Here is a 17,451-nt window from a genome sequence, read left to right on the forward strand (position 1 = left end):
ACATGGAAGACTTAAACATCAGTTAATAGGTAAATCATCTGGATGTATATATCAAACTTCATATTCTTATAAATGAGCACTTTCTTTTTAGTCCTTATATAACATTCACAAAAATAAATTATGTACAGTAAGTCCTCGGGTTACGTCAGAGATCCGTTCCTACGGCGCGATGTGACGTAACCACGAAACGATGTACGTTGAGTCAGACATAACCCAAGAACTGTCTGTATTATGGGACTGAGATGAAGGAGATACAAGACTGGGGACAAAACCAATGAGGTGCCCAAAGTGCAAAACGTAAGAAGTCTCACTCTAAGGCACCTACAAAGGCAGTGTCAACAGGAAAGAGTGGATGTCTCCTTACTTTTTACCCTGGGCCCCTCACTTGCTTTACCTTAGTCCTAACTATGTCACAAAGAAAATGTTATTGTGTTTTATAAAATAGAAATAATAGAAACCATACTCTCTGATCACAATGCAATCCTATCTAATAAGAGAGTAATATGCAAATTGACCATCACTCCAACACATAAGATGGCCGCCCCCATGTGGACACAAGATGGCTGGCAGGGGAGGGCAGTTAGGAGAGACCAGGCCTGCAGGGAAGGGCAGTTAGGGGTGACCAGGCCAGCAGGGGAGGGCAGCTGGGGCAATCGGGCCAGCAGGGGAGCAGTTAGGCATCGACCAGGCTGGCAGGGGAGTGGTTCGGGGATGATCAGGCTGGCAGGGGAGTGGTTGCAGGGGTGGGCAAACTTTTTGACTCGAGGGCCACAGTGGGTTCTTAAACTGGACCGGAGGGCCAGAACAAAAGCATGGATGGAGTGTTTGTGTGACTAATATAAATTCAAAGTAAACATCATTACATAAAAGGGTATGGTCTTTTTTTTTTTTTTAGTTTTATTCATTTCAAACGGGCCGGATCTGGCCCGCGGGCCGTAGTTTGCCCACGGCTGGGTTAGGGGGTGATCAGCCTGGCAAGCAGAAGCAGTTAGGGGCAATCGGGCCGGCAGGGGAGGCAGTTAGGCATTGATCAGGCTGGCAGGGAGTGTGTAGGGGGTGATCAGGCTGGCAAGCAGAAGTGGTTAGGGGCAATCAGGCAGGCAGGCAGGCAGGCAGGCAGGCAGGCAAGTGGTTGGGAGCCACCAGTCCCAGATTGTGAGAGGGATGTCGACTGCCGGTTCAGGGATCGGGCTTAAACGGGCAGTCGGACATCCCTTGAGGGGTCCCAGATTGGAGAGGGTACAGGCTGGGCTGAGGGACACCCCCCATGCATGAATTTCGTGCACCGAGCCTCTAGTAAAAGTATAAATTAAAAAAAATAAAGATAAAAAGGCAAGCTCTCCCACCTGAATATTCAAAAACCTTCTTTATGGACTGAATTGTTTCTCCCCAAGATTCACAAATGGAAGTCTTAACTCCCAGTAATTTAGAATGTATTTAGATAGGGCTTTAAAGAGGTAACTAAGGTTAAATGAAGTTATAGGATAGGAACTAATCCACTACGACTGGTGTCCTTATAAGAAGGAGAGGTACCAGGAATACATGTGCAGAGAAAAAAGGCTATGTGAGGACATAGAAAGAAGGCAACCATCTGTCAGCCAAGGAGAGAGGCCTCAGGAGAAACCAAATCTACCAACACCTTGATATCTCAGACTTCTAGCCTCCAGAATGGTAAGAAAATAAATTTCTGTTGTTTAAACCACCCAGTCTGTGGTATTTTGCTATGACAGCCCTAGCAAACTATTAGTTTCATCTTCTATTAAACAACCGCATCTTCTATTTAAACAACTCTTGGATGAAAAGAAAACACAAACTGGTGAGAGAATTTCTAAAAAATAATAATGAAAACACATATTATCTATAGAATACATTTAAAGCAGTGATAAGAATAAGAACTAGACACTTTTACCAATAAAAATGAAATAATATTAGTTGAATTAAATTTCCAAATCAAAAAAAAATAAAAGAATGAAGTAAACTAAAGAAAGCACAAGAAAAAAAGAAAGAAAAGAAAAAATAAAGCACAAGATATACATGACATGATCTTAGAAAACTCTAAGAAATCCACAAAGCACCTAGTAATGATGTTAGTAATGATTTAAGGTCTAAGATTTGGAAACACCCTAAGTGCCCATCAGCAGATGAGTGGATTAAAAAAACTGGTATATCTACACAATGGAATACTACACTGTGGTAAAAAAGAAGGAATTCTTACCATTTGCAACAGCATGGATGGAACGGGAGAGCATTATGCTAAGTGAAATAAGCCAGTCAGAGAAAGATAAATACCACATGATCTCATTTATGGAATATAATGAACAACATAAAGTGATGAACAAAAACAGATCCAAAGACAGGGAAGCATCAATTAGATCGTCAAACCTCAGAGGAAAGGTAGGGAAGGGTGTGGGTAAGGGGAAGAGATCAACCAAAGAACTTGTATGTATGCATATAAGCCTAACCAATGGACACAGACAACAGGGGGGTGAGGGCATCAGTGGGGGAGGGGGGGGCAATGGGGGGATAAGGACACATATGTAATACCTTAATCAATAAAGAAAAAAAATTTTTTTAATTCAACTAATTATATTTCTATATGCCAGCAATAAAAATTAGAAAGTAAGATTTTAAAAATAACTCCACTTATAATCACATTAAAATGCTTAGAAATAAAATTCAACACAGGACGAACATGACATACATATACAATAAAAACTACAAAACTGATGAAAGAAATTAAAAATGACCTAAATAAACAGAGAGATATGCCACAATCATGAATTGGAGAGACTGTTCAATTCAATACTGTTGAGAATACAACTCTCCTTAAATTGAGGCAGAGATTCAATGCAATCCCAATCAAAATCTTAAGCCTTTTTGAAAAGATGACAAGTTAATACAGAAATTTATGTGGAAAGGCAAAGAACCTGGAAGAGTCAAACAATCCTGACAAAAAAGAATAAGGTAGAGTGCTGGAGGCTAAGACCAGCTGGTCATAATTATGCAAGAAGTCCTTCAGAAGGCTGATGGACTTTGGCTTTTAGCAAGGGCTAAAAGCTATGCACCTATTGTTCTGTCAAGACAATGGTGGCTGAATAGCTGAGGGCAATCCCCTAACCTGATAATCTTTTACTGTTTATCAAACCTTACCTTTGATATGTGTGTTTGCTTTGCTAAAGGGTAATGTGTATTATCCTAAATAATAAAGAGCTAATATGCAAATGGTCGTCTCGCCCTGACGCCGGGGCTGGGGGACCTGAGGCTGCACCCCCAGTGCCAGAGCCAGGGGACCTGAGGCCGAGCCCCCACCCTGTGGGGCTTGACAGGGGTGGGGCGGCCGGGTCTGGGTCTCATGCAATTTCAAGGTGCACACAGGTGGGCGGGGACTTGACTCTGGGTCCCACAGCGCACCCCAGACTCTGACAGGAGGAAGATTTTCATATACATTTTACTAATTTTCTTTCATCTCTGACACTTCTATTATAGAGAAAGGGCAAATAGCAATATTAAAATATTTCCTCTAATTAAGTCCCTTTTAATGTGCATGAATTTCATGCACCAGGTCACTAGTAGTAAATAAAAAGCCTTGGGTCTGGAAATTCAGAGAGCTACTCCACTAGAGGGAAGTGATATGCCTGGTTACCCATACCTTCCAACTTTATATTTCTTGTCTAGTGTATCTGTTTATGTTGCAGCCCCTTCTCCAGATTCCTGAACCCTTGCTGCAAAAGACTGCGGCAGTAGAGGACTTGCGCTACATGAATCAAACTTACCGTAAAGTTAGAGAAGTCAAAACAGCATGATATTGGTGTCAAGAAAGACATACAGATCAATGACATAGAACAGAGTTCAGAAACAGACACACACTTACACAGTCAAATAATGTTCAACAAAGTTACCAAAATAATTCAATGGGAGAAAAGACATACATCTACAAATGGTGCTGTAATTTTGTTTTATAATGTCTTTATCAGGTTACATATCAATGTTACTCTTACTCATAAAAAAAAATTAAGACAGTTTCCTTGATTTACAATGCTCTGGGATACTGGAATTATCTGGTTTTTGAAGTCTGGGTAGAATTCTCCTGTGAAACCATCTAGGCTTGTACCTTTTTTCTGGGGTAGTTCGTTGATAACTATCTGTTTCCTATATAGAAATCAGCCTATTTAAGTTTCCTATCTCTGTTGGGATTAGTTTTAATAATCTGTATTTTCATAAGAAATTATTTCTTTCATGTATGTTTTCAAATTTACTTGCATAGAGGTTCACAAAATGGTTGTTTATTTTTTAATTTCACTGTTTCAGTGCTTACTTTTCCTTGGTCATTTCTTATTTTGTGTATGTGCTTTATTCCCTCAATTACAGTTGATAGTCAATATTATATTAGTTTCAGGTATAGAGTACAGTGGTTAGACAATTATATAACTTATGAAGAGATCTCCCCGAGTAAGTAATACATACAGTATTAACAAATAGAATACACTACCACCTACACAAACAAAGATCAAGAGGACTTTATTCCAGAAATGATGGGTGATTCAAGATTAGGAAAGCCATTAAGAGAGCAAAGGGACAAAAAATTATCTCCAGAGATTCTAAAAACCTTTGACAATTTAAAATATCATGGCTGATTAAAAAAAAAATCAGGGAAATAAAAATTGATGGATACCTCCTTAAATTATAAAATAGACATTCCTTAATCCTAAACCTGGCTTCTTAATGAAAATACAGGAGAGACATTTCCACTATGATCAGGAACAAGGCAAGGATGCCCACTATCCTCAAGACTATTCAATACTGTATTGGAGGTGCTTCCCAGTGCAAACAGATAAATCAGTTACAGGCATAATAATTGGTAAGAGGTCATCTGTATTTGTAGATATGATAGTATGCCTGAGAAATACTAGGTAATTCATAATAAAACTAACTCAAAGATAAGACTTGAGTAAGTTAGCAAGATATAAAATCAACATGTAAGTGTTGATAGGCTTCATAAACAAACAATAACGAGCTAGAGAACAAAATGGGGAAAAACATTTATAAAAGCAACAAAGAAGATTAAGTATTTGGGAATAAAAAAGAAATGTGTCAAAACTACATAAAGTTTTAGAACTCTTCGGAAGAACACAATAAATTTCAACTAACTGAAATAAATTTGCTCTTGGCTAGGACAATTAAACATCATGAAGATGTCAGTTCTCCCTAGATTAGATTAAATATTTAAAGGAATCCCAATAAAAATACCACCAAACCATTTTATGGAGCTAGACAATGATATTGAAGTTTATATGGAAAAACAAACAAAAAAGATTAGTCAATAAACTACTATAAGAAGAAAAACAAAAGAGACTGATGAAGATGGCGGCATAGGTAAACACCAGAAATTGCTGCCTCGCACAACCACCTCAAAAATACAACTAAAAGACAAAACAGACACAATCCAGAACCACAGGAAGGCTGTCTAAGTGGAAATTCTACAAGTAGAAGGAAAGAGAAAAGCACACTGAGACTCAGAGGAGCTACGGAAGTAAAGTGCAGAGGTTCAGAGGTGCATACGGAAAGGGCTGGCAATTGAAGACACGGTTGTCTTTTTCAATCAGGAGGGAATCTCAAGCTCCCGACTGCTCTGAACTCCAGTTCCGGGCAAGTCTCTGGGGACCCAGACTCATACGGAGAGAAACTGGACTGTCTGGCATAGGGTGGAACTCTAGGGCGGCCTTCTCTCAGAGGTGATTACAGCGAATAGCAAGGACACTGAGACTTGGGGCCTCTTAGGGAAGGACTGAGGATCAGCCATAGCTGTTTGCTCCACACTGTTGATTCCCAGAGACCCAGCCCCACCAAAGCTGTGCATAAAGGCTTTTAGATATGAATGACCTGACCCTTTGCAATCTAAAATTACCTAACTGCAGCTGGGTCAGAGAGACCCAGAACATCCCAAAGATGGCCCAAAGCCCCACAGCAGCTTGCACTGTTTCACAGCTGGGCCTCATCTAGGCACCTCCAAACCCCAAACAAAGAAGAGGAATCTGCAGATCTCTCCATAGCTCCTGCGGGGAAGCCTCAGGCAGAGGCTAAATTAGCACCTCCTTAGAGATCCAAGAGCCAGTGTACCCAGTGGTCAGAGTGGGACCATTCGGATTACAACTCCTCAGATCCATAAGGGACACACTCAGGGGGCAGACTCAGTGAGCACCAAAGCCCCACTGAAGCAAGTCTTGCCCCAGAAGTGTGTCTCCAGCACAGAAGTTCTCCCACTGCAGACACAGCTGATTCTCACAGCCAATTGGCCTGGAGATCAATTCCTCCCAGTGATAACTACAATAATCAAGGCTTAACTACCACAAGGCTACAGCAAGACTGTGCACAAAGCCCACAAAGGGGTGCACCAAGAGTGTCCACCTCAGGTAATTGGGTAGGCTTGCCGGGAGCCGGTCCATGCTTGCTGTTTCAAGGGACCTGGCATATATGGCATACTGTTCTTAATATGTTTGCTCACCTTCTTGGCACTATGTGTTTTAACCAAGGTCTCTGAGAAAGGTTGTTTCCCCAGGTAGGGATTTTCCCCTGAAGTTAGGGAGGGAATAAAACCCCTCAACTAAGTGCCAGGCGGGTAATTAATCACTTTAACTACGAACAATCATGCTTAAGCTACATAATCTTTACTCCCTGGAATGGAGATAAGAAATGCCCTAACCTTTGGAATAGAGATTGATGGGATTGAATCAACTGGTATAAATACAGATGTAACAAGACAGAAAGAGACAGAGCTTAGAAGAGAATTCAGAAGACAGAACTAAGAAGAGAGAACCTACAGACAGAACCTACACAGAACCTATAGACAGAAGAACTTCGCTGGAGAGAACATGGCAAAAGATCCTGGACTGAACCTGACTACAGAAATTGGCAAGAGAACCTGACTAGAACCTGGTGAATGAACCTGGCTGGAGAACCTGGACAGAACCTGGCTGGAGAACCTAGCGAGGGAACATGGCTACAGAACCTCACTGGAGATCCGAAGCAGAACCTCTCTGGAGATCCAGACCAGAACTTGGCTGGAGATCCTGGCTAGGCTGCTGATCAACTGAACACTGTCTCTGTGTCCTTCCTTCTTCGCCGACTCCGTTTACACCTTTGGGGACCCCTGGACCTGCTGGGGTTGGACCCCGGCATAGGCTGAGCCACTGGGCCCTATAGGACACCTAGCACAGAAAGCCACTCTATCAACACAGGGAAGCATAAAAAATGTGGAGACAAAGAAACAGGCCACAAATGACAGAAATGGAGGAAAGCAAACGACTGGATATAGAGTTCAAAACCACGGTTATAAGGTTACTCAAGAATCTTCTAGAAACTGCCAATAAATTTAGTGAGACCCTCCATAAATCTAGTGAGACCCTCGAGGATATGAAAAAGGACCAACTAGAAATTAAGCATTCACTGACTGAAATAAAGAATATTATACACACTCCCAACAGCAGACTAGAGGATCCCAAGAATCAAGTCAAAGATTTGAAACATGAGAAAGTAAAAAACACCCATCCTGAAAAACAAAAAGAAAAAAGAATCCAAAAATATGAAGATAGTGTAAGGAGCCTCTGGGACAACTTCAAGCATACCAACATCTGAATTATGGGGGTGCCAGAAGAAGAGAGAGAGAGAGAGCAAGATATTGAAAACCTATTTGAAGAAATAATGACAGGAAACTTCCCCTACCTGGTGAAAGAAATAGACTTACAAGTCCAGGAAGTGCAGAGAACCCCAAACAGAAGGAATCCAAAGAGGACCACACCAAGACACATTATAATTAAAATGCCAAGAGAAAAAGACAAAGAGAGAATCTTAAAAGCAGCAAGAGAAAAAAAGTCAGTTACCTACAAGGGAGTAACCATAGGACTATCAGCTGATTTCTCAATAGAAACTATGCAGGCCAGAAGGAAGTGGCAAGAAATATTCAAAGTGATGAATAACAAGAACCTACAACCTAGATTACTTTATCTAGCAAAGCTATCATTCAGAATTGAAGGTCAGATAAAGAGCTTCACAGATAAGAAAAAGCTAAAGGAGTTCATCGCCACCAAACCAGTATTATATGAAATGTTGAAAGGTATCCTTTAAGAAGAGGAAGAAGAAGAAAAAGGTAAAGATACAAATTATGAACAACAAATACATATCTACCAACAGTGAATCTAAAAATCAAGTGAATAAATAATCTGATGAACAGAATAAACTGGAGAATATGATAGAATCAGGGGCACAGAAAGCGAGTGGACTGACAATTCTTGGGGAAAGGGGTGGGGGGTGGGGTGCAGGAAGAGATTGGAAAAAAATCGTACACCTATGGATGAGGACAGTGGGGGGGGGGGGGAAGGGCAGAGGGTGGGGTGGGAACCGGGTGGAGGGAGCTATGAGGGGGAAAAAGAAGAAAAACTAGAAAGACAGAATAACCCAACCAGACATTAAAACATACTATAAAGGAGATCCTAGATGGCTGCTGACGGGATGGTAGACTGCAAAATACTGTGTGAGTGAGACAATGAAAGGAGAGTGCATGGACGTGCGGGGAGTGTCTGTATTTGTGAGAGAGGAACAGCTATATTCCACGGGACTGTTGGGGACTGGCAGATGGGCCCCCCTGGCCAGGCAGCCTCTACTGCTGCTAAAATCTCTCCCAAAGTGGCCAGATCTGCCACAGAGACCGCGCAATCTTGAAGGGGAGACCAGCTGTGATCAGAAGCCCAGCTTCACCTTCAACAGGGGAGACCTCGGATATCTCCTGGGACCCTACAACCGCATCACCCAGGGACCAGCTGCCTCAGCTGCGAAACCAAGAACACCAGGGCTCCAGCCTCCCTGACCATGAGCGCCTAAAAAGTCTATCCAGGGGGAGACAAAGCTGCGCTGAATACGTGGATGGCCCTGCACCTTCTCACAGAGCAGATAGAAGGAACAACTGAATCAAACAACACCCATCCAGAATTGACAAATTAAACACAGCTGGTGAGACAATCTGCGGACGGAAAGGATAGATATTGCCTAGTGAAAGTCAACACAGGAGAGAGCGAGCTACATAGCCAGACTCCTGGAGAGGAGAGATCATGGGGAGACAAAGAATAGCCCGCATACGAAAGAAAAGGAGGCATCACCAGAAAAGGAAGTAAATAAAATGGAGGGAAGCAATATGTCAGAGAAAGAATTCAGAGAAATGGTCATAAGGTCACTGAAAAGGTTGGAAGACAAATTCAACAATATGTGTAAGAACAAAGAGAAAATGAAGAAGAACCAAGAAGAAATGAAAAATGACATCACTGCAATAAAGAACTCAATAGAAAACATCAACAGTAAACTAGAAGAAGCAGAGGACTGCATTAGTGTGCTAGAAGACAAGGCAGGAAAAAATACCCAAGCAGAGCAGCATCTAGAACAGTGATGGCAAACCTATGGCATGCGTGTCAGAGGTGACACGCGAACTCATTTTTTTGGTTGATTTTTCTTTGTTAAATGGCATTTAAATATATAAAATAAATATCAAAAATATAAATCTTTGTTTTACTATGGTTGCAAATATCGAAAAATTTCTATATGTGACACAGCACCAGAGTTAAGTTAGGGTTTTTCAAAATGCTGACACACCGAGCTCAAAAGGTTTGCTATCACTGATCTAGAAAAAAAACTTAAAAAACAAGAGGAGAGCCTAAGGCAATGGTTCTCAACCTTCTGGCCTTTTAAATACAGTTCCTCATGTTGTGACCCAACCATAAAATTATTTTTGTTGCTACTTCATAAGTGTAATGTTGCTACTGTTATGAATCATAATGTAAATATCTGATATACAGGATGGTCTTAGGCGACCCCTGTGAAAGGGTCATTCGTCCACCAAAGGGGGCGCGACCCACAGGTTGAGAACCGGTGGCCTAAGGGAACTTTGGGATAACACGAAACAAAACAACATCCTCATAATAAGGGTGCCAGAAGGAGAGGAAAGTGAGCAAGGAATAGAAAACCTTTTTGAAGAAATAATGACAGAAAACTTCCCTGATACAGGGAAGAAAAAATTCACACAAGTCCAAGAAGCTCACAGAGTCCCAAACAAAATGAACCCCCAAAGATGGACGCCAAGGCACATTATAATTAAATTGGCAAACACCAACAACAAAGTAAGAATCTTAAAAGAGGCCAGAGAGAGACAGCAAGTTACCTACAAAGGATCCCCCATCAGACTAGTGACTGATTTCTCTACAGAAACACATCAGGCCACAAGGGAATGAAATGAAATATAGAAAGTCATGCAAAGGAAGGGTTTGAATCCAAGAATACTGCACCCAGCAAGGCTATCAAGCAAAATTGAAGGTGAAATCAGGAGCTTCACAGACAAAAAAGAACTAAGAAAGTTTATCACCACCAAACCAGCAATGCAAGAAATGCTAAAGGATCTGTTGTAAAAAGAAGAAATAGGAAGGAAAGAAGGAACAAAAGCATAAAGAAAAAAAATTGTGACAATCAAGTACTTTTCAATAATAACTTTAAATGTAAATGGATTAAATGCCCCAATCAAAAGACAAAGGGTAGCTGAATGGATAAGAAAACATGACCCATATATCTGCTGTCTAGAGGGAACCACCTCAGAACAAAGGACTCACACAGACTGGTGGTGAAGGGATGGAAAAGGGTTTTTCAGGCGAATAGAAATGAAAAAAGCTGGGGTAGCAATACTTAAATCTGACAAATTAGACCTCAAAGTGAAGGCCATAACATGAGATAAGGAAGGCCACTTCATAATACTAAAGGGAGCAATTCAATGAGAAGATATAACTCTGGTAAACATATATGCACCCAATACAGAAGCACCCAAATACATAAAAAAAACTTCTGGAGGATATCAAGGGAGAGACTGACAGCCATACAGTTATAGTAGGGGCTTGAATATCCCACTATCACCACTAGACAAATGCTCTAAACGGAAAATCAGCAAAGAAACATCAATCCTAAATGATTCACTAGATCAGATGGGATTAACTGACATCTTCAGAACTTTTCACCTCAAAGCCACAGAATATACATTCTTCTCAAGTGCACATGGGTCATTTTAACACTAGATTGCCCAAGGAAGTCATTTTGACTGCTTTTTAATTTCAATTAGAAAAACAATTATGTATATAAGGACACAATGTCTTAGAATTTTGTGACTTTTTGTACAACATATAAATGCGTTTATTAATAATTGTAGTTACCTCCCCCTCCTTCATTTCCGGTATATATATATGTGTTATACCTATAGTGCCCAAAAGCAGTCATTTTGACTGCTTGGGAAATTTTAACTCTTATTATTGAATTGAGTAAATTTCTTATATGACCAGTTCGGCTCTGTACTGAAATAACAGTTTTCATTTTTTTTCGATTACCGTCACATGATAACATAGAAGTACATGATAAATTGTCGATACTTGATAAGTTGCAGTTGCTCAATAAGCTAAACTAGTACTTGTTATTCGAATCTTTATGCAATGATACTTGTTCTAATAAGTTGTTTATTTTATTTCTTTTGCGCCCTAAATTCATGAAAGAAATGTCGAATAGAAGTGAGTTATTGGAAAAGCTAAGGAACATAAGTGAAGAGTGCTCCGATATTATTCTTTCACAATGCAGTCATTTTGACTGCTTTGGGGCAATATAGGTATATACTAAATTTCAGTCTTTCTAGTGTTAAAAGATAGAGCATATACTGGCACACAGGCAAAGTCTCTTCAAATTCAAGAAGATAGAAATCATATCAAGCATCTTCTCAGGTCACAATGGCATAAAACTATAAATCAACTACAATAAAAACAATTTAAAAAAATAAAACACCTGGAGGCTAAATAGCATGCTATTAAACAATGATTGGGTTACCAAAGAGATCAAAGAAGAAATAAAAAGCATCCCGGCAACAAATGACATTGAAAGCACAACAATCCAAAAGCTACGGGACACAGTGAAAGCAGTCTTGAGAGGGAAGTTCATAGCTCTACAGGCCTACCTCAAAAAACAAGAAAAAATGGTAAGAAATTATCTAAACGTACAATTCAAAGAGTCAGAAAGAGAGCAACAATAAACGCCCAGTGTAAGCAGAAGAAAGGAAATAATAAAGAACAGAGAGGAGATAAACAACATAGTGACCAAAAATAACAATACAAAAGATCAACAAAATCAAGAGCTGGTTCTTTGAAAGGATAAACAAGTTTGATGAATTTCTAGCCAGGCTCACCAAGAAGCAAAGAGAGAGGACCCAAATAAACAAAATCAGAAATGAAAGAGGTGAAGTAACAACCAATCCCACAGAGATACAAATGATTATGAAAAAATACTATGAGCAACTCTATTCCAACAAAATGGACAACCTAGATAAAATGGACATATCCTTAGAAAAATACAAGTTCCCAAAACTCAACCAAGAAGAATAAAAAAGCCTGAATAGGCTGTAACTACCAAAGAAATTGAAACAGCGATCAAAAATCTTCCAGCAAACAAAAGCCCTGGTCTGGACAGCTTTACAGGGGAATTCTACCAATCATTCAAAGAAGAACTGAAAAATAACCTCCTCAGAATATTCCAAAAAATTAAAGAGGAAGGTACACTTCCAAGCTCTTTCTATGAAGCCAGCATTACCCTAATCCCCAAACCAGATAAAGACACCACAAAAAAATGAGAACTACAGGCCAATATCCTTCATGAACATAGATGCTAAAATCCTCAAAATTCTAGCAAATTGGATTCAGCAATGCATTAGAAAGATCATACATCATGACCAAGTGGGATTTATTCTGGGGATGAAAGGATGGTACAATATCCGCAAATCAATAATTGTGATACATCACATAAATAAACTGAGAGACAAAAATCATATAATCATACCAATTGATGCAGAAAACTCATTTGACAAAATCCAACACCTTTTGTTGATAAAAACTCGCAGCAAAGTGGGAATAGAGGGATCATACCTCAACATAATTAAAGCCCTATATGACAAACCTACAGCCAACATCATACTTAATGGGCAAAAACTAAAACCATTTCCCCTAAGACAAGGATGCCCACTTTCACCACTCCTGTTCAACACAGTACTAGAAGTACTAGCCATAGCGATCAGACAAGAAGAAATAAAAGGCATCCAAATTGGAAAAGAAGTAAAACTGTCCTTATTCACAGATGACATGATACTATACATAGGAAACTCCAAAGATTCCATCAAAAAACTACTAAACCTAATAAATGAATTTGGCAATGTGGCAGGATACAAATTAACACCCAGAAATCTATGGCCTTTTTATACACCAATAATGAACTCACAAGAAGAAATTAAAAAACAATCCCATTTACCATTGCACGAAAAAAAATTAAGATACCTAGGAGTAAACTTAACCAAGGACGTAAAAGACTTGTACTCGGAAAACTACAGGACATTGAAAAAAGAGATATAGGAAGACATAAACAAATGGAAGAACATACCATGTTCATGGATTGGTAGAATCAACATCATTAAAATGTCCATACTACCTAAAGCAATCTATAGATTCAATGCAATACATATTAAAATACCAATGGCATATTTCAAAGATCTCAAACAAACTCTCCAAAAATTCATCTGGAATAAAAAAAGACCCCGAATAGCCACAGCTATCCTGAGAAAGAGGAACAAAGTTGGAGGGACCACAATAGCAGACATCAAGCTATATTACCAAGCCACGGTTCTCAAAACTGCCTGGTACTGGCACAAGAACAGACATATAGACCAATGGAACAGAATAGAGAACCCAGAAATTGACCCAAGCCATTATACTCAATTAATATTTGACAAAGGAGGCAAAAGCATACAATGGAGTTAAGACAGTCTCTTTAATAAATGGTGCTGGGAAATTTGGTCAGATACATGCAAAAAAATGAAACTAGATCACCAACTTACACCATACACAAAAACAAACTCAAAATGGCTAAAAGACTTGAATGTAAGATGGTAAACCATAAAAATCCTACAAGACTCCATAGGCAGCAAAAATGCAGACATATGTCATAGCAATATCTTTACAGACACAGATCCTAGGGCAAGAGAGATTAAGGAGAAAATAAACAAGTGGGACTACATCAAAATAAAAACCTCCTGCACAGCAAAGGAAACCATCAACAAAACAACAAGAAAGCCAACTGCATGGGAGAACATATTTGCCAATGATATCTCCAATAAGGGTTTCATCTCCACCATTTACAGGGAACTCATACAATTTAACAAAAGGAGAATAAATAATCCAATCAAAAAATGGGCAAAGGACCTAAATAGACACTTCTCCAAAGAAGATATACAGAAGGCCAAGAGATACATGAAAACATGCTCAAAGTCACTAATCATCTGAGACATGGAAATCAAAACAACAATGAGGTACCACATGACACCTGTCAGAATGGCTATCATCAACAAATCAACAAAAGACAAGTGCTGGAGAGGATGCAGAGAAAAAGGAACCCTCCTTCACTGCTGGTGGGAATGCAGACTGGTGCAGCCACTGTGGAAAACAGTATGGCGTTTCCTCAAAAATTTAAAATGGAACTCCCATTTGATCCAGTAATGTCACTTCTAGGAACAGAAACACCAATCAGAAAGGATATATGCACCCCTATGTTCATAGCAGCACAATTTATAATAGCTAAGATTTGGAAACAGCCTAAATGCCCATCAGCAGATGAGTGGTTTAGAAAACTGTGGTACATCTACACAATGGAATACTGCACTGCTGTAAAAAAGAAGGAACTCTTACCATTTTCAGCAGCATGGATGGAACTGGAGAGCATTATGCTAAGTGAAATAAGCCAGTCAGTGAAAGAAAAATACCACATGATCTCATTTACGGATAATAAAGAACATTATAACCTGATGAACAAAAAGATAGATACAGAGGCAGAAAAGCATCAAACAGATTGTCAAATTACAGCAGGAAGGCTGGGGAGAATTTGGGGAGGGGAGGTAAGAGATCAACTGAAGGACTTGTATGCACGCATATAAGCATAACCAATGGACACAAGACACTGGGGTGGGGGGGTGAGGGCATGTGCCGGGGGTAGGGGAGGCCGGGGGAAGATCAATGGGGAAAAAAAGGAGACATATGTACTACTATTTGTAATACTTTAAATAATAAAATGAAATTTAAAAGAAATTTTGAAAAGATATATATATATATATATATATATATGTATATATATATATCCACACATATATAATATATAACCTAATACTTTGAAGTTCTCTTCTGGCCGACTCTTCTGCCATCTGTGAAGCCCGCAATTTCTCTTCACACTGATCCTTTTCAGACTGCCTGCAGACATCATATTCCACTTTCATTTTCTCTAAATCCGCTAATCTGTTCTCAAGTTCAAGCCTAAAACAACAGATGATAATTATGTTACAAGAACTATAATAAGAATAATATGACAGCAAAATATGTTCATTTGCAAGGAGATTTAATGCAAAAAAAAGGTAATTATGTACTTACTTTTCATCTTGTAATACCACAAGTTTTTGATAACCTTCTTCCTTGGCAGCTTGTACTTTACGTATTAATTCACGATCCTTTTCTGCTAAGAGCACTTTGTGCTGTTCAACAGCCGATTTGAGAATTTCATTATCTGACTGTAATCCTAGTATTTTTTAAGGAGAAAAATGTGCTATACTCAATCTTATTAAGATGAAAAATCACATTTAATAGCAAACATTGATAAATTGATAAGACAACTATTAGAGTATAGAAAGTAAGTCACTCTAGAAATATATTCTCAAAGATTATTACATTGATAAACTTTCTTAAGAATGAAACAAACTAAAACTCAGAGTTAATTTTTCAGTCATTAGTTTATTTAGCATACACACACAAAAGGTTAATAAAAGGTTACATACATTTATTCATTTGAATCTTTAAAGCTAGGGATATCAATCCTGCTGATAGCCAAAGAGGTTTAAGTACCTACTTCACCCCTACAAAGGTTCTGTAACCTAAGACCCACAAAGAACATCATCATCAAGCTGGCCGGAGGCAGCCTGAATAAAATCATAGAACTCTTCAAAACCTATTATTCTAGCAGAGGTGTTAGATTTCTAGTAGAAATATAAATTGGAAACTTTCAATTTTGTCAAATGAATTTATAAATCTTCCTTGTAATTAGATGACAAGTATTTTGCAGATAAAATAGCTAAAATTTGTTATGTAACTCAAAGTAAAAAAAAAATGCAAAACTGGATCCCAAACTCAACAAGTTCCTAAGAAAATTTACTCCCTAACTATGTAAGTTCATGAGTCAACATCAAGGAGAAATTAATAATGAAAACAATCATTCATCGTAAGTTCTGTCTAAAACTACAGAGGCCAGTTCAACTGAAGACCAACTCAAGGATAATGACAGGCCAAAGGCAGCTTATTTAAGTACTTAAGAAAAGTCAGAAATAATATAATTTCTGAGGAATCCTGATGAGAAAGACATTCTAAACAGTAAACTGGAGCTTAAAAATAAGCTTAGGCTGAACGAGGCTCAATCACTGCCAGGGTCTACATAAAAATATTTTTAAAGGTAAAAGTTGGGCCTGCAACTAACAATCACATGATGATCTAAACAGATTTAAAATTATAAACTCAGGAAGTATGGAATTCACACTGCAAAATTTCACTTAATTTATGTATTAATCAAGTAACTATAACATAAACATGATTTTTTTAAAAAGTTAGATTACAAAATGAACATTCAACATATAAACAAAAAACAATCCATATGTGCTCTAACATTAAAAGTCAAGTAAGCTGAAAATCTGAAAATATAAACTCAGTGTGATTTATTTTAATAATTTTAGTTTAGATGTGAAAATAAAAAGCATGGAAAATTATATATTACCATCCAATTCACTTTGAATCTTATTTCTTTCTCTTTCTAGATCACTCTTAGCTCTTGCTGCTTCCAGTTTGATGTCTGTTATTTCTAGTTTGTTTGAATGTTTAAGTTCCTTTACCTGTTGATAATTAGAAACTGAAATTACTATGGTCATTTTCTTGTCATTAACTGCTTACCCTGACACTTTAGCAGAAATGAGAAAATGCTGTGGTAAGCACCTTCAACAGGGAAAGTTGTTCCAATGCCTGGAAAAATATTTGTCATCAAGAAAACAGTTTTATCCTAATAAAAGAGAATCCTTCTTTTTAAAAGAATGTTGGTGACAAGAAGGCATTCAAGATATAAGGATCAGCATATAAAATGTTACATAGGTACAGGTCACATTGCTTGCTTAAAAAACAAGCTAATGTGTTATAGCTAGAGTGGCAGGGAATAATCTTTATACACCATAAAAAGGGTTGTGTATCCTATTAGCTATTAAAGGTGCACAATTAACTTTGTTTCAGAAAATTAACTCTAATTGCAAATGTATTAGATTAAGATACT

General features: G+C 38.5%; 1 protein-coding gene across 4 annotated transcripts in view; it reads right to left on the reverse strand.

The window, feature by feature from the left end:
- The window catches only part of CEP83 (centrosomal protein 83), a 143,756-nt gene that overhangs the window by 30,464 nt on the left and 95,841 nt on the right, over nt 1-17,451 (reverse strand). For all 4 annotated transcript variants that reach the window (XR_009451280.1, XM_059683808.1, XM_059683807.1 and 1 more), the window contains 3 exons: nt 16,909-17,023; nt 15,522-15,666; nt 15,258-15,407 (listed from right to left, as the gene is read on the reverse strand). Coding sequence is in view for 3 of the 4 variants with exons in the window: in XM_059683808.1 (XP_059539791.1) it covers nt 15,258-15,407; nt 15,522-15,666; nt 16,909-17,023 (410 nt within the window). In the remaining variant the exon portion in view is untranslated. The remainder of the gene's footprint in view (nt 1-15,257; nt 15,408-15,521; nt 15,667-16,908; nt 17,024-17,451) is intronic.

This window comes from Myotis daubentonii, chromosome 2 (assembly GCF_963259705.1).
Source record: "Myotis daubentonii chromosome 2, mMyoDau2.1, whole genome shotgun sequence".
Taxonomy (NCBI): Eukaryota; Metazoa; Chordata; class Mammalia; order Chiroptera; family Vespertilionidae; genus Myotis; species Myotis daubentonii.